Below are 18,480 nucleotides of genomic sequence, written 5' to 3' on the forward strand. Positions count from 1 at the left end.
AAAAATAAATAAACGTTAAAAAAATAAAATAAAAAATAAAAAAGCAAATTTGGCAAAAGTGAAGGGCTATCTCTTGTGTGATTAGGTTACAAAAGACCACAACTTCTGTCTTACTAGTGCTCTCTCTTACCCTCTAGCTCTCCCTGATGAAGCATGCTGCCATGTTATAAGAAACTCTATAAAGAGGCCCATGTAGTAAGGAACCAAGGGAAGCCTTCACCAATAAATAGCTCACAGTGAATCGAATCCTGCCAACAACCATGTGGCCAGGAAGGGAATCCTCCCTAATCCAACCTTGAGGTGACTGCTGCCTTCTGAGAGGTGGAGCCAGAGGACCCAGCTAACCTATACCTGAATTCCTGACCCACAGAAAGTAATGATCAATGTGTACTGCTGTACGCTGCTAAATTTTGGAGTAACTTGTTACACAGCAATAGATAACTAGCATATATCCCCTCTGAAGAAAAGTACATCAGTAGGGGCGCCTGGGGGGCTCAGTCAGTTGAGCGTCTGACTCTTGGTTTTGGCTCAGGTCATGTCATGGCTTGTGAGTTTGAGCCCCGTGTGGGGCTCCACGCTGGCAGCACGGAGACTGCTTGAGATCCTCTCTCTGCCCTTTCCGTGTTCACACCCTCTCTCAAAAAAAAATAAATGAACTTAAAAAAAATAATAAAAGAGGGGTGCCTGGGTGGCTCAGTCAGTTGGGCATCCAACTTCAGCTCAGGTCATGATCTCATGGCTCGTGAGTTCAGGCCCCAGGTCAGACTCTGTGCTGACAGCTCAGAGTCTGGAGCTGCTTCGGATTCTGTGTCTCCCTCTCTCTCTGCCCCTCCCCTGCTCCTGCTCTGTCTCTCTGTCTCTCAAAAATGAACAAACATTAAAAAAAAAAACAAAAAAAATTTTTTTAATTAAAAAAAAGAAAAGTATAGAAGTTTACAAATTCTGGCACATATTATGGGGAAATAGGAAGCCTCTCTGAAGTCCACCAATAGAACTCCTAGTGGTCCAGGGATCCCAGATCAAGAAACTTCTGATATGATAAACTCTAAACAATATACATAAAAGTCCTGCAGAAAATCAACTCAATTATGCTAGTAACTTTAACAAATGTCAGAATACCTTCTTTCCATACAGTATTGCTAAAAAAGTTCAATTATTTTAAATATAACTGATATCTTAGTACCACTATTACCAAAGGTAAAATCAAGTCAAGTTATACCCAAATCATTATTTTCAATAATGTATTTCATAGATACTAAATAAGTACTGAGGATAAAATAATGACTAAACACCATCCTAACTTTGAGAACTTTCCTGTCCAGTGTGTGAGAAACATAGGCACACACAAAATAGCTATTATAAGATTTGGGAGTACAAATAAAGAATTGTATATGGTATCTACTCATGGACAAAATAAAATGACTTTAATGAATTTTAATTATAAAGTAATTTTAAAAAATACCTGTACTGTTTTCCCAAGTCCCATGTCATCACCAAGAATACATCCTTTTCCTTGGATGAAGTGTGCATAGAGAAACTGGGCTCCTTCCCTTTGGTAGTCTCTCAAATACCTGTTAATAGTATAAGGAATAGAGTCTCCATCTTCAGATAATGGAAAAGCAACGGCAGATGATGGAAATTTTCGGTCTGGGAAATAAGGTTTTTCCAAATCTTCATCATCAAATATAAAATTCCTGGAGCAATCTTTAACAGATTTTACTTCATGAATTCTTTTAAGAGGTACTTTCCTTTCTTGAAAATCTGAATATAAGATGATTGCAAATGATTTCCCATTTTCATCCACTGTGACAGATTTTATGCTTGCTTCACAAAGTGTCTCATTATCTGGAGAAGGGGCAAGACATCTTTCTCCTGGATGCCATATGTCTGTAATAATACAGAAGAAAATAAAATTTCCAAATCTAACTTATAAAGTAACCCCCCATTTAACCACTGCTATGAGGAAAAAAAATGTAACTCACACAAATACCCTTTCCAAATTACTGAAACAAGATAAGTTATAACACATATAGATATCTTCCTAAAATATATTATCAGATATTCTCCTATAAAAATCAGAATAAAGGGTATATAATTTATTTCCAGTTGTTCTCACCCTGGCTGTGTGTCATAATCTCCTCAAACATGCTTAAACACTAAACCACAGTGGTTTAGCGGATATGGACCATGGGCATCTGGTTTTATTACTTTGGCAGATATTGTTGAATTCAAAGGGTGATTCTGATTCACAGCCATGGTTGAGAACCACTGACTGAGATATTCATGATGATTCATGAACATTATGTATATTATTCATGATATGATAGACTAATAGTAAACGGGGCTTGATAATGAGTAAGCTAAAATCCTCTAGACAGCAATACTTTTGTGATTCTCGTGTCTGCTTTTTTAGTTATCCCATCGCCTTTCTCTGGAGACAGCTGTTTCTTCTTCTCGTCAATACTGCTGCTTCTAAACCATTGCTTGAAATTGTATACAACTAACCAAGGGAATCTCCAGTTCAACTACAAAGTTATGTGTGCCAGCTTTGTCACAGCTTTTTTCCCTTCTAGGTTTTGAAGGGTTCCAGTTCTTAAAAAAGAGATGAATTCTAAGATCTCTTTCTGCTAAGATTCTATTACTGTTTGAAAATTCTGACCCCTTTCTATATGTGTATTTATCCCATCCTTAATTGTACAGCTTTCTGTTTTATTTTCTATTCAGAAAATACAGCACTATGACTAGGGAGGGGAATATCTTTAGAGCATACAGCTAGTATACTTAAAAGATATTAATAGAGGAAATAAAGTAAAAATAATTTTCTAAATGGAATTTCTTATAACAAGAACTCCAGAGGAATTATATGGCTACAAGTGCATGAATAATAGGAATTTTTTTTTTTTTTTTAAGTAGGCCTCACACCCAATGTGGAGCCTAATGCCAGGCTTGAATTTATGATCTTAACTGCAGAATTAAGACCTGAGCTGAGATCAAGGAGTTGGATGCTTAACTGACTGAGCCACCCAAGTACCCCTCTCAAATATTTCTTATTGAAATCAGATGATTATTGGTAGTTTCTTAGGGTCTTTCCAATGATTTCTTGTTAGGTTTTTATGACATTCATGATTATAATATGACTTGTATATCTATACCGTCTTAAGCATGAATAGCTCACTAAGCTATTCCTCATCGATTGTTCCTCAAAAGTAAAGTCATTATTCCTACCAACTTTGGTAAGGTTGTTTTATATATCAGAAGTACACCAAGAAAAATCTGTTCTCCTACTCTGATCTTTGGATCCAAACAATTTGAAAATTGTCACACAATTCTAAAAACGTAGTTTAACGTGAAACTAAAACCTGGATCCACCGTAGAGGGCTAACAGACAGATCTGTGGGCTCTATTTTTATAACAGTACTATTTGAGCCTTCAAACCTCTATTAACCCCTATAGCAATTCTTAACACATTTCTGTTTCACATGATTTGTTTGCCTATCCAGAAAATGCTTTCTAATTTTTAGGCTTAAGTCATTAATGTGTGTACTATTCAACGTATGTTTTAACATCAATTATCTGCCAAATACTGTACCACACAATAGGTATAAAATGAAAAAAAGCAATGTCAAAAATAATGATTAAACCTTACTCAGAACTAGTCTTTCCTAATCTCGTTAAATGGCATCATCACCTAGCCAACTTGTCATGGTAGATAACATTCAGCCAGTCCTTATTCCTCTTTTTATATTACTACCTACACTCACCGCCTCAGAAAGTCCTGCTGGTTCTACCTCAAAATATATCACTTTCCTTCATCATGCTACCACCTCTCTAAAACAATTGTTGGCAAACTTTTTCTGTAAAGAGTCAAATTTTAGCTATTTGTTATTTTAGTTTTGCAGACTATACTGTCTCCTACCCTTGTAACACAAAAGCAGGGACAGAAAACACAAACAAATGTGCCTGGCTAGTTTGAGGGAAGGCTGGAATCTCTCTGTATCAAACTCTAAAACAAATAGTTTAAACTGGGAGGATTTCCTGTTGGATTGGAGAGTCATCTTTAACTTCGTTTCCTCCTGTCCTTCATTCCAAACTGGCCTCCTCGCTGTTCCTCAACCATGGCAAGCATGCTCCCACCTCAGGGCCCCAGAGCATTCTTTCTGTACCTTCCACCTGCACTCTCCCAAAATACCCAAATGACTGACTCATTCACTTCATTCAGGTCTCTGCTCAAATGACATCTCCTAAGAGGTGCTTTTTCTGACCACTGAACCTAACATAACATTCGCCACCACTCTTACTTTACCCTGCTTAATTCCATTTTCAGAGAAAAATATGAAATGTTTGTTGTTTATCTCAACTTCGTTCCCTAGAGCAAGGACTTAACTTTGTTCACTGCTATATCCTGGGCACCTAGGACAATGTTTGAATCTCAAATACTTATAGAATTAACAAATACATATAGCTGACATGTGAAGACTGATGTGTGCCAGGCATGTGCTTTAGATGCAGTAGTTCATTTAAGCCTCACCACCACCCTTTCATTAGTTCATGTAAGTAATATTGTTAGTTTCATCTTACAAATGGTGAAACAGATAAAGGCTAACCAGCTTGCCAATGGTTACACAGCTAAAAGCTGGCAGATCCTGGATTTGAACCAAGCAATCTAACCCTGTAGCTACCACCAGTACCATTCACACATGGACGAACAAGTCCCTGGAACTGAATGGTCCCTGCCCCTTTTAACTGAGAGATGAGCATCCCAGTCCCTACAAGCTCCATTCAGCAGCTTCATTACTTAGTTCATCTGCCAGGCTTCTATGTGCACTTATATTTGTGATCCCTGAGTTATAGCGTCATCAATTCCCAGCATTCAGAGCTGAGGCTTGTTGTATAAACCTCTAAACTTCAGCTCTGAATTCTTCATCTATTTAATTAGATCGATATCTTCCTCAAAGGAAAGCATGTAGATAAACAATCAGCATATTGCTGGGCACAGCATTCAGTATCTGATAGCTTTTACTGTATCACTTTTAATAATGAAAGCTATTAATCTGGGGGGGGGGGCAAGAAGGCATCCCTTTTGACCTGTGGCAGATAACCACACCCTCTTTAAACTCTCTCTTGATGGCCCATTAAAGGTTGACCGTAAGGCCCTGACTCAGTACATCATATATTAAGCTCTTTGTGAAATAAAGTGAACTGGGTATCTCAACCTTTACTCACCTACGTTACAAATTTCTACCATTCGCTAAGAAGTGGGGCATACAAGGATAAAGAATAAACATACCATATATTTACTGAGTGCTTACTATGGGCCAGAGCTGGGTCACGTTAAGTGCTTTGCATACACCATCTTATTTAGTAATCACAAGAACTCAGCAATGATCTCAATTTTACAGATGAGGAAACTGCCCAAAGTTTCTCAGCAACTGTCAGAGCCAGCACTAGATCCAGTCTGACTCCAGAGTCCAGGTTCTCAACACCAAGTCCCAAAGATCTGGTCCCAGGCTCCAGGAGCCACTCAGAAGAGCCACGGGTAAAACCCCAACCCCAAGAGAACTGGCAGGAATGGGTCCAACCCGGCGCAATAAAGACAGGCGTCTGGGCGGAGAGGTGAGCTCGGAGCTTGTTGTACCTTTGCCGGCGGCTTCCGCGCGAGGCTTGGGGGCAGAGGCATCCATCTGACCAAGGGGAGGGGCTGGGCGGCCTGGTTGCGTATAACACCCAACAGGCGGCCGAGGACCCCGAGGAGGCGGCAGGCGGGAAGACCACTTCCTGCAGCCCTCCGTACATCGCCCCCCTGAAGTGCTGCAGGACGCTGCGGGACAAAAGGGAGCACAGGTGGGGCCCTAGAGAGAAGGGATGGCGTCGTCCGAGGCAGCGGCAGAGCCGGAGGGCGCTGTGGAGGCTGGCAAGGCGGCGCTCACCTAGTCGTCTCGAATTCGGCCAGGGGGGGTAGGGGGGAACAGCAAGCCAGCAAGTGGACCCCTCACCCTCCCTCTCACAGTTGGCCCTCCCTGTCTCTACTTTCCCCAGCAATTTCCAATCCTAAATCGGAAAATCCCGCGAGATCAGGCTCCTGAACTGTCATTGGGATCTCGCGATAACAAAATCTTGGTTCACAGGGCGGAGCAATCTGCCTGCCATCTTTGCTCCGGGAAGCCGGTGAAAGGTTCGAGACAGTTGCAATTATCGCGAAGTTTAATATGGCTTTCCTTCCCTGCGCGGAGCTTGCGGGATACAAGGAAGCCGGAAGACAAAGGTGGGCAAACACCTACCGTGGTCTTTTAAGGGCAGACCTATAGCGGGAGACCAGCTCCGCGATCGTGGCCTGCTGGTTTATGTTTGGTGCTTCCCCGTGTATGCACACGCCTTGGAACCTGAGGTGGCGAGTGATTCCCTCCTGGAGTGCTGTCTCAGCCGGGTGGATCATCCACCCGGATGCTGACGCTTCACGGCACCCACGGGAGGCTGAGTACATTCAGCGCGTTTTCTTGGGTCACACAGTAAATAAAATACAGTCCTAAGTAACCTGAGTGCAAAACCAGCAACACATGCCATAAGTAGAAGACAAAGGTTAAAAAATACTATGAAAAGGTAAAGTGTTTTTACGTGTACTGTCTAGTTATAGTGGTTTGTGTGACACATTATGGAAAAACACGAGGTCGACTTTCCAGGCTGTGTTTGTAAAAGCATCATCAGAGCAGCACGCTACTCACAAGTTAGGGGATACGGCTTATTTATACCACAAATTTTAGTGGCTTAAAACAGCCCAGAAGGATTAGGGACAAATTTATTATGGTATACTTCGGTAAGTCAGAAGTCTAACTGGGGTGTCTTGAGGCTAAAATCGAGGAATCAGCTGGATTGCATCTTTCTTGGAGGCTCTCCAGCAGAATCCCTTTCCTTGCCTTTCTAGACATTCCTGCCACCTGCCTTCTATCTTCAAAGCCAGAGCTGTTGCACCTCTCTGACCCTTCCATAGTCACATCCTGGGTAAAATACTTTGATCCTAAGAGCTCTTACAAGATTGGGGCTACCGGAATAATCCAGGATAATCTTCCCATTTGAAGGACTGTACCCTCAATTACATCACAAATTCCTTTGCCAGGTAAAGTAATATATTCATGGGTTCCAAGATTAGGATGTGAACATTTTGGGGGGCTCATTATTCTGCCTACCAAAGGGTCTAAATGAGGAAAGCTATATGGCTGTTTGCTCCGCAATAGATAACTATTCTTTGAGAGATACAAATAATTAGTATGTTTTCATAAAACCCTTCATCTAGAATAGCACTTGTTTCTGTTTACCAATAGGCAGAAACCTTATATCTAAGAAAAACATCTAATTCATCCACTGTGTGTGAGATGTTTGCCCTCACACATCTGGAGAGGTTATGTCATTTAACCTCATTGCTTCAGTGTCCTCACCTATGATAGCAAGTACTTGGTCATAGGAAGGAATGTGTGGATTGCTATTAATGTTATTGATGGAATGCATCCTCTTGAACGTTGCATGATTCTGCATAAGCATTGCTTCATTTTAATATTTTGGCTAATTTTAATATTTTAGTAGTATAGCTATTAGATTTATTCTAATCTATTAGATTAGAATTTTAGACTACATTCTAATTTCAAACACCATGGACTGTAAGGCATATTATTTAGGTACAGCCAAAAAAAAGAAAAACTGCTTTTTATATAAATTGTAAGTCTTAATTTTTAACATGCATCCTGATACTGGAAATCTTTTTTTAAATTTTTTTAGTGTTTATTTTTGAGGGAGAGAGAGACAGAATGTGAGCAGGGGAGGGGCAGAGACAGAGGGAGACACAGAATCCAAAGCAGGTTCCAGGCTCTGAGCTGTCAGCACAGAGCCCAATGCAGGGTTCGAACCCACAAGCTGTGAGATCATGACCTAAACTGAAGTCAGATGCTTAACCAACTGAGCCACCCAGGTGCTCCCTAGAAATTTTTAAACATAGGAAAAAAATTTGCTTCTTGGAACTGATGAAATACATCTGTTATACTTAAACTCTTTTCAAAATTGTTTCTAAAATCAATGGCAATTGGAAATTTCAACCAAGCTTACTTTTTCTTTTTACAACTACCAGAGAAGTTTGATGTTTTCCCCCACTGAAATAACTAGTTGTGTAATACTTACTCTTCCAGAAGTCTACTAATTTAAGATCTTGATCTTTAAAAATCAAGTGGTAAGACAAAACCAGAAGTAAATTTTTTATTTTTTATTTATTTATTTTTTTAAGTAGGCTCCACATGCAGCATGGAGCCCAGTGCAGGGCCTAAACTCACAGCTCTGAGGTCAAGACCTAAGCTGAGATCAAGAGTCAGACGCTTAACTGACTGAGCCATCCAGGTGCCCCAGAATTTTTATTTTATTTATTATTTTTTAAAAGTATTAATATTTATTTATTTTTGATAGAGACAGAGAGAGTGTGAGTGGGGTAGGGGCAGAGAGAGAGGGAGGTACAGAATCCAAAGCAGGCTCCAGGCTCTGAGTCAGCTCAGAGCTTAATATGAAGCTCAAACTCATGAATGGTGAGATCATGACCTAAGCCAAAGTCAGATGCTCAACCCACTGAGCCACTCAGGCACCCCTAAATTTTTATTTTAATGACAGAGATCATCTGGTTGAAGGAATACTCTTGTGACTAACAAAGGAAGAGGGGTCTTCAGTTTCTGAGTATTTAGTTTTTAACCTCACCACCATGTTTGTAATGCATAGTGAAGCAGAAAAAATCATGACATAAAAATATGTTTTAATGGGGCGCCTGGGTGGCTCAGTCGGTTGAGCGTCCGACTTCAGCTCAGGTCATGATCTCACAGCTCATGAGTTGGAGCCCCGCGTCAGGCTTTGTGCTGACAGCTCAGAGCCTGCAGCCTGCTTCAGATTCTGTGCCTCCCTCTCTCTCTGCCCCAACCCACTCGCATTCTGTCTCTGTCTCTCTCAAAAATAAATAAACATCAAAAAGAAAAAAAATTTTTTTAAATATGTTTTAGTGAATTAGATGCTTCACAAAATTAGATATCCTTAAACATCCCTTCTCCCAGGTAACAATGGCTGTTGTCTGAGGCCATTGCAATGACATCCTTGTCTAGGTGCTGATGTTATAAACACCTAACACTGTAATACTAATCACTGCAAAGTGAAATTCAAAGTCTTGGGAAATACTTGGGAATTCCTGAAGCCAATATAAAAAATAAACAAGGATCTAGCAAAATTAAGCCTATTAAAACAAAAAGAGGGAGTGCCTGGGTGGCTCAGTTGGTTGAGTGCCCAACTTCAGCTCAGGTCATGATCTCGTGGTCTGTGGGTTCGAGCCCCACGACGGGCTCTGTGCTGACAGCTCCGAGCCTGGAGCCTGCTTCTGATTCTGTGTCTCCCTTTCTCTCTGCCCCTCCCCCACTCACGCTCAGTCTCTCTCTGTCTCAGAAATAAATATTAAAAAACAAAAACAAAAACAACAAAAAGAGAAGCAGCACAGATGACAATAACAAAGACATTTAAAAAGAATATTACTTAGATATCAAAGAGGCCCTTGAGAAAGGTGATTAAACCTTCTAATATTTTACCAAAAAGTCTTTCTTTATGCTTACACTGCAAAAGTCGAACATATATCTATATGTGGTTCATAAACCTCCAAAATTGTGAGTTAATTAATCAGAAGGGCTCAAGAAAAAAATAGGTGTTTCAGTCCATTTGTGCTGCTGTAACAATACCACAGACTGGATATCTGATAAACAACAAGAATTTATTTCTCACAGTTCTGGAGGCTGGGAAATCCAAGATGAAGGCATGAGGGAGCATGGTTGTGTTCTGGTGAGGCCCCTTTTCCTGGTTCATAGCTGGCAACTTCTTGGTATATCTTCATCTGGTGGAAGGGGCCAGAGAACTCTGGTATCTCTTTTTTTAAGGGCACTAATCCTATTCATGAATACTCCACATATGTGTGCGACATCACATTGGGCATTAGGATTTCAGCATATGAATTTTGAGGGGACACCAACATTCAGGCCATAGCAATATGAAAACTTTGAATAAGAAATTCTTAGTTAGATGATTTTAAGTTGTAGCATTTCTCCCTTGATATAATGTTCCAGCCACTGTATCAAGGGAAAGAAAGGGAGAAGAGATGAGTAATTTCTTGTTCTTACTCATCTAGGCATGGTAGAAATAGATATGTTCTTTACCAATAAATGATCTACACCCTGAAGTTTCAAAGTCAACGTTATTCAACAGTATTAATATACCTAACATTACTGAACTGTAAACTTAAAAATGATTAAGAAGGTAAATTGTGTGTGTGTGTGTGTGTGTGTGTGTGTGTGTGGCGGGGGTGGGGGGTGGTAATTGCAATTGAAAAAAAAAACAAACAAACAACTAAAGACCTGGGTCAACAGAAGGACAATTTAAGACTTGACCAAGTGTAGTGAAAGATACGTAGTAAATGGCAGTACTAGGAATATAATGAGTATTGTTACATCTTGAGTCTTCACCAATGCCGTTTTTACTTCATTGACTCATTTAACATTAAAACTTGAGGAAATCTCAGAGATCCCTTGATCCAATGTTCTAATTTGAAGATAGTAAGGTAATTTGAAGGGCACCTGGCTGGCTCAGTTGGAAAAGCATGCTACTCTAGATCTTGGGGTCATGAGTTTGAGCCCCATGTTGCATGTAGAGATTATTTAAAAAAAAAATCTTAAAAAAAGAAAATGTTTAAAGATAATAAGATAGTTTGAGAAACATTAGCATATTTTCCCCAAGGTTGCAAATAGCAAAGTCAGGACTAGAACATGATTCCTCATTCTCATTCCAATATGATAGGTGTATATAAATATTATTTCACAGAAGATATTTTTAGATTTGAAAAGTTAAAACTTTTGAGTTTGTTTCCTATAATATTTCATATCTCATGTCATATAATAAGCCTAAAAATCCTGTAACAAAACACCAAGACCTGCAGGTTGAAATACTTTTATAAAAATACTCAAAATGCATTGCTGGCTGAGCAGAAAAAAAATGTAGAATACTCAGAGGCCAAAAATAAGGAGGAAACTGAAAACCAGCTTTTTTTTTTTTAATTTTTAACGTTTATTCATTTTTGAGAGACAGAGCATGAGCGGGGAAGGGGCAGAGAGAGGGAGACATAGAATCTGAAACAGGCTCCAGGCTCTGAGCTGTCAGCACAGAGCCCAACGTGGGGCTCAAACTCACAAACTGTGAGATCCTTACCTGAGCTAAAGTCTGATGCTCAACCCACCAAGCCACCCAGGCACCCCTGGAAACCAGCTTTTTAAGCTGACACTTATGCCACTGCTGTCCTGGAGGCATTTGCCCATCTCAGTTACAGAAAAGGTCTGAGTTTTATTTGTCCTATGGGGACAGAAGACATGATCTTAACCTCTTACAAGGTCGCAAATTGTAACTGAGACCCTCATTTGAAATCAGACGCCCTGAAAGGCCACTCTGTCAGCGAAATACTGGGTAGAAGAAAATCTGGACAGCAGAAATGGGGGAAGATGAAGAAAAGCGACTTGTCTGTCTTGGCATCAGCTCTTCCAACAGGGTGTGCGTGTGTGTGAATTTCCTTTGATATTTTGAAACCACCGCCGTGCCCTCAAATGGATTTAGGATTTGAATTCATATAACCTGTATGATCTAGGAAACTCCAAGCCAAGGTAATAATGTAGTGCCAGGTTAATTGCATCCAGACTGGTAAAAAGAAGCAAGCTCATGCTCTCTAAAGGAAAACAAAGATTTGTTAAAACAAAGATTTCTCAGGGCGCCTGGGTGGCTCAGTCAGTTGAGCATCTGACTCTTGATCTCGACTCAGGTCAAGATTTCACCATTCATGAGATCAAGACCCGTGTCCAGCTCTGTGCTGACAGCATGGAGCCTGCTTAGGACTCTCTCTCCCTGTTTATCTTCCTATCCCCTGCTTGCTCTCTCTCTCTTAAAATAAATGAATAAGCTTAAATAAATAAATAAATAAATGTCCCTCAAAGTTCTCAGAGATAAATCCCAAACAATTTACAATCCCCAAACTGCAAAACATGCACAAAACAAGCCACCATGAACAAAAGCCAGGAAGGAAAACATGCAACAGAAATAGACTCTTAGTAAGTTCAGTTAACAGAAGTATTAGATACAAGTGTTTTTGTGTATGTGTGATTAAAATATTTACTGATATTTTTGGAAGTGGAACTGAAAACATGAGAAAGAAAAAAAAGACACTGTCAGAAAACAGCAAATAGATTTGTTAAAAGAGCCAGAGCTTCTGGAAATGAAAATTTTATTATTGATATTTCAAACTCTATGGTAAATTAAACAGCAGATTAAACACACCCTAATAGAGAATTCATGAACTGAAATATCTAAAGAAATGACTCCAAATGCAGAGTAGAAAGTCACATCGATGGAAAATACAAAAGAAAAGTTAAGAGAAACGCAGGCTAGAATTGAATTTTCACAAGTAATGAATAGAAAGGCTGAGAGGAAAAAATATTGAAAGAAATGATAGTTGAAAATTCAGAATCAGTCAGGAATAATGAATTAAGTGCAATACAAAGAAAAATATCAGTAGTTAGAACATTGTAGTAAAATTACAGAAGCAACAAAGAATCTTGGAAGCAGCCATTAGAAAAGACATTACCTATCTAAAATAGAATGACAGTTTGATAACAGTTAACTGATAGCAGTTAATAGTAACAAGAAAGCCAGAAGACACTGGGATAGTAACTTCAAAGTGAAAAGAAAATAACTATCAACCTAGAATTTTATAGTCAGCCTAATCATAATGAGCAAAACAAGAATATTTTCAGACAAAACAAAACACCTATGGACTCTCACTACAGGCCTTTTTTAAGGATTTTGAACTAAAAAAAAAAATCTGAAATGTAAGAATGATTAAGCCTAACAAAATGAACAAATAACCATTGACTGTATAAAACTATAACTGATGATGTGATTTGGATATATAAAAAATAAAGGAAAATTAAAACACTGGACAGATATAACTTAAAAATATGATAACAGTGGAAGACTTTAAGATGTTGAGATAAAGAGAAGAGATATTGATCAATTTTACTGACCGGAGTATTCACGTTATCAGAGTATATGTAATGGAATAGTAAAGGAATACATAAGTTCTTATGTATTCCTTATACATAATATTCTTATGTATACATAAGTTCTTACGTATTCCTTATACATAATAAAAATGTGGGTAATAAAGTTCAATTAATCCAATACAAGGCAGGAAAGGAGGGAAAAAAGCAAAAGCACAATTAATAGCACAAAATAGGAACAATTCTTGTATTTCAGTAAAGTAATAATGTCTTAAACAGGTTAAAATTTTTGGTAAAAGTGACACTCAGATTGGATAAAAACTAAATCCAGCTACATGTCACTTATAAGATATACACTTAACAAAATAAAGGCAAGGTTGAAAGTAAAGTAAACCAGATATAATAGAGAAATAGTAGAGAAAAAAGAGTTAAAGTAGCTAAGAATATTAATATCAGATAAAGCAAGCTTTAATGTAAAATGCATTAAATATAAAGAAATTAACCACATAAATGATAAAAATCTTAGTTTGCCAAAGAGGTAAAAAGTTTTCGATGTATCATCATCTCTTAACAGTCCCAAATATATGAAAGTTGTCAGAATTTCAAGGGGTAATTGATAAATCCACAAACATGGTAGGAATTTTTAATATTATTCACAATAATTGAAAACTAAGAAGAAAAGTAGAATCAAGCCACACAATTAACAGTCTTCATCTAATAGACATATATAGAATATTCCATTCTACTGTTAGAGAATAAACATCTTCACAAGCACATAGGGAACACACATAAAAATTGACCATGAATGTGTCATCAAGCAAGTCTCAACAGCTTTCCAGCAATCTGCTTCACACAGATCACATTCTCTGATCCCATGAATTGTTATGAGTCAACATTTAAAAAATATTTTTTTAAGGTTATATATTTGGAAATTTAAAAACACTTCTAAATAACTTAGAGGTCAAAGAAAAAAATCATCGTGGAAATTAGAAAATAATTGTACAGCAGAATTTAAAACATGTTTTTAGGCTCTTTCAGATGAAGCCATACTAAGACAAACCCCACATATTAATGTAAGATAGTCTTCCATATAATATTTCCAAAGAAATTCACCAACATAGATTTTATGATCCTAACTCCTCATCTACATTGACAATACAAAAGGGTTGGATGAGAAGAATTGGAAGAAGGGAATGGGAGATTAGAGAAAGAGATTGATAAGGCTATTGCAGTACTAAGTCCCACACTTCAAGAAAAACAAAAGGGGATTCAGAGGAATCACTTGCAAAGTTTAATATGCATCCCCTGGAATTTGTGGGACATGGGGGGGGGGGGGCATTTGCCTCAAACCTTAGAAATCTGAAGGACAAGTACTGTGGTTGGCTAACTGCCCTGAAGTTGAATAAGAAAAGTTGAGGCATTGGGGGGCCACCTTACAAAAGATGACAAAAAGATACACATTTCCCCTGGAGCAGTGGTAGGTCTTGGGTGAGAGGAAGCCAGCAGAGACTTCAAGATGACCCTATTTGGGGCCCTGGATAGCCTGTGCCTAGGGGTAAAGCAGTGACTGAAGAACAGAGAAAAGCATCCTGTGAGAGGAAGATGTTTAAGGAGAGCCTATGCAATTTCATGGCAGTTAAGTAAGACCTTTGCTGTTCCTTACTTTATCTCCTTTTCCCAGGATCAATCCTGAAAAAGTCAGAAGCAGCTTAGTAAGTAGGGGCAGAAGGCAGAGGCATAATTCTTATGAAACAAGCAGTCATCCCCACTTTTTTCACGGCACACAACTCATCTGAAGCAGATATGAGCTCTGGTAGAGGAAGACATTTAGGTTTGAATGAGTGTAGAAATCTTAATTTTAATATCACAGTCGACTTAACTGCTAAACTGAGGCTTTCTGTTTGTCTAGTGGCTGAAACTAACCACACAATTTTTTATTGAGAGATACCAAGAAGACTCTGTGGTTTTTCCTAATTTTCTTTCAAGGGTATGGAGAAAAACTAGCTCTCAAAGTGGGTTTGAACAGCAAATAAACGAATTTCTATTCTAATTTCATCTCATGGGCCCTGCTGTTTCAACATCCATTAGGACTGAATAAAAGAAATACCACACATCAAAGCTAGTAGGAAATTAGTACTTAGGAAGTAAGAAAATGCTTATACTGAGAAAGAAGAAAAGCTGAATGATCTATACCTAAAACATAAGTTACAAAAGAACAACTAGTCCTAAAGAAAATAGAAGAAAAATAAAGAAAAGAAATTAATGAAAGAATAATAAAAAATACAATAGTGATAATAAAGCCAAAGACTAACTTTTTTTTTTTTTTAATTTTTTTTAACGTTGATTTATTTTTGAGACAGAGAGAGACAGAGCATGAACAGGGGAGGGGCAGAGAGAGAGGGAGACACAGAATCCGAAACAGGCTCCAGGCTCTGAGCTGTCAGCACAGAGCCCGACGCGGGGCTTGAACTCACGGACTGGACCGTGAGATCATGACCTGAGCTGAAGTCGGACGCTTAACCGACCAAGCCACCCAGGCGCCCCCAAAGGCTGACTTCTAAAAGAATAAAAAACTAGGCAAACCACTGGTGAAATGCATCAGGAAAAAGAAAAAACACAAATAAACATTACGAATGAAAAATAGGGCAAAACTAAAGACAATTCAAAGATTAGAAAAATATGGGAGTATTTTTCATGCCAAATTTTTAAACGTATATTTCCTTAAAAATATATCAAAAAATAAAAAGAGGCCCTGAATGAAACTATAACTGTTAAATAACTTGAGTCAGCAATTAAAAATGCCCCTCTAAGGAAAGACCAAATCCACATGGCTACATAGGCAAATTCTTCTACTAAATATTCAAGGAAATAGATAAATTCAGTATTATTAAACTCTTCCGGAGAATAGATGAAAAGCTTCCCAACTTATTTTATTAACTTAGTGAAATCTTGACAACAAAATCTAATAAGGACTATATGACAAATGAAAATTACAAGGCCAACTGTAGTTATGATTACTGATGTAAAAACTCTTTTTAAAAAAATTTTTTTAATGTTTATTTTTGAGAGAGAGAGCACGCGAGAAGGGGCAGAGAGAGAGAGAGAGAGAGAGGGAAATACAGATACGGAATCTGAAGCAGGCTTCAGGCTCTGAGCTGTCAGCACAGAGCACAAACGCAGGGCTCCAACCCATGAACTGTGAGATCATGACCTGAACTGAAATCCGTGGCTTAACCAACTAAGCTACCCAGGCGCTCCTCAAAAATTCTAAGCGAAATATCTAACGCTGAATAACAACAACAACAATAATAATAATGCATCATGACCAAGTTAAGTTTATCTGAGGATTTCAAGTATAGTTTCAAATTGGAAAATCTAATAGTGTAATTGATTAGCAGATTAAAGGAGAAAAATTCTAAGATCATCTCAGTAGATGGGAAAATCATTTTATAATATTCAAACAAATATTAGCAAGATAGCAATAGAAGTAAACTTCTTTAACTTAATAAAGGTGTCTATTCCAAATCTGTAGGAAACACTATGCTTAATGGTATACACGATCCTTTTAAAACCATGAACACACGATTACCAGTTATTTCCACATCTGTTTAACATTGGTCCAAGTCATTTCAATAATAAAAGAAAGCTAAATATAAATTATAGATATTAGAAAGGAAAAATCGAAACTGCTATTATTCAGGAGAGGATTCTGGGTAGATGGTGGAGTAGGAAGCACCAGGAATCTGTCTCTCCACTTAGGCAGTAATTGAGCTGGAAGAATCTGCCTGTTGTAACTATTTTGGAACTCCAGAGTTTGTTGAAGGCTTGCAACTTCCAGGGGAAGACTTGGACAGGTAACTGTGGTTAATTTTCGACAATTTCAGATCTTAGCACAGTAGCAGCAATCTATCCACCTCCCCCAGCCGCTAACAGGTAGTTGTGCATGTGTTCCTCACACAGTTTGCACAAAGCTGTGAGAACTAGGGTGGACTTAAAGGACTCTGTCCTCTGACTGTTGGATATCTCGGATCTGATTGCTGATTATCGCTTCCAATCACAGAAGTATAAAGAGGAAGCAACCTTCATTGCATCTACCCCCATTTTTGCAAGCCCCTCCTTATCTGGTTGAAGTGATAGGATTTAAAGGGCTAGCCACCCTTTTTTCCCTGCTTCATTTTTTGGCCTTTTTCTCTTTCAGAAGCCAGACATTAAAGAGTAAAACATCCAAAAACAACTGTATACATTAGAGACTGACCACACATGCCCAGGGAAAGGCTCAGAAGAGACCTGAGAATACATTATTTACACCTCAGGTTGATCCTCAGCACAGAGACAGCCCACAAAAAACAAAAACAAAAGCAATAAAAGACGGCAAATCTTGGAGAAGGTAAGAATCTGGTTTCCAGAGTTACTACATTATTAGATTTAAATGTCCAACATTCAACCAAAAAGATCACAAGACAGAAAGAGAAACTGGAAAATATGGCCCCTTCAAAAGAAAAAAATAAATGTGCAGTGACTGTCCTCAAAAAAGCACTAATGGGAGATATATAAGATAAAAACTTTTTAAACACCATCTTAAAGATGCTAAAAGAACTATAGGAAGGTTTGGAGAAAGTCAAGAAAATGATGTGGGAAGAAATTAGAAATCAAAGAGATAGAAAACCTAAACAAAATAAAAAAAGAAATTCTGGAGCTGAAAAGTACAATAACTAAAATGAGAAACTCACTAGAAGAATTCAAAAGCAGATTTGAGCAGCCAGAAGAATAAGTAGACTTGAAGATAGGACAATGGAAATTACTGAGGCTGAGGAACAAAAACTTCAATACTCCATTCACAATAATGGACAGAACAACCAGACAAAAGGTAAGTAAGGACTTAACACAACAAATCAACTAGATAGACACAAAGAATATTCTGCCCCAAAACAACAGCATATACATTCTTCTCAGGTGCACATGGAACATTTTCCAGGATAGACAATATGTTAGGCCACAAATTCTCAATAGATTAAAAAGATAGATATCATACAAAATATAATATAAAGTATCTTCTTTGACTAAAATGGAATGAAGTTAGAATTGATAACAAAAATAAAACTGGAAAATTCACGAAATGATGGAAATTAAATAATACACTTTTGAACAACTAATGGATCAAAGAAGAAATAATAAGGGAAATTAGAAAATCCTTAGAGAATAATAAAAACAAAACCCCAATGTACCAAAATGTATGGAATGCAGCAAAACCAGTGCTATAGGAAATTTATAACTATAAATTCTTACATTAAAAAAGAAGAAATCTCAAATCAACAACTTTAACTTTACAACTTAAAGAACTAGAAATAGAACAAACAAAATCCAAAGCTAACAAAGGAAGGAAATAAAA

At 38.1% G+C, this 18,480-nt stretch overlaps 1 protein-coding gene and 1 long non-coding RNA gene across 6 annotated transcripts in view; one reads left to right on the forward strand and one right to left on the reverse strand.

Annotated features, from left to right (window-relative positions):
- Positions 1 to 6,155, reverse strand: part of ERCC6L2 (ERCC excision repair 6 like 2) — a 143,632-nt gene extending 137,477 nt beyond the window's left edge. For 2 of the 5 annotated variants that reach the window (XM_058695491.1, XM_058695490.1), the window contains exons 1-2: positions 5,636 to 6,151; positions 1,463 to 1,887 (exon numbers count right to left, since the gene is read on the reverse strand). In XM_058695491.1, coding sequence (XP_058551474.1) covers positions 1,463 to 1,887; positions 5,636 to 5,681 — 471 coding nt within the window. In that variant the 5' untranslated portion in view covers positions 5,682 to 6,151. Of the gene's footprint in view, positions 1 to 1,462; positions 1,888 to 5,635 lie in introns of all 5 variants that reach the window. The other 3 variants (XM_058695487.1, XM_058695486.1, XM_058695492.1) reach the window with 3 other exon arrangements.
- The window catches only part of LOC131491947 (uncharacterized), a 127,279-nt gene that overhangs the window by 72,757 nt on the left and 36,042 nt on the right, over positions 1 to 18,480 (forward strand). The window lies entirely within an intron of this gene.

This window comes from Neofelis nebulosa, chromosome 12, assembly GCF_028018385.1.
Source record: "Neofelis nebulosa isolate mNeoNeb1 chromosome 12, mNeoNeb1.pri, whole genome shotgun sequence".
NCBI classification, from domain to species: domain Eukaryota; kingdom Metazoa; phylum Chordata; class Mammalia; order Carnivora; family Felidae; genus Neofelis; species Neofelis nebulosa.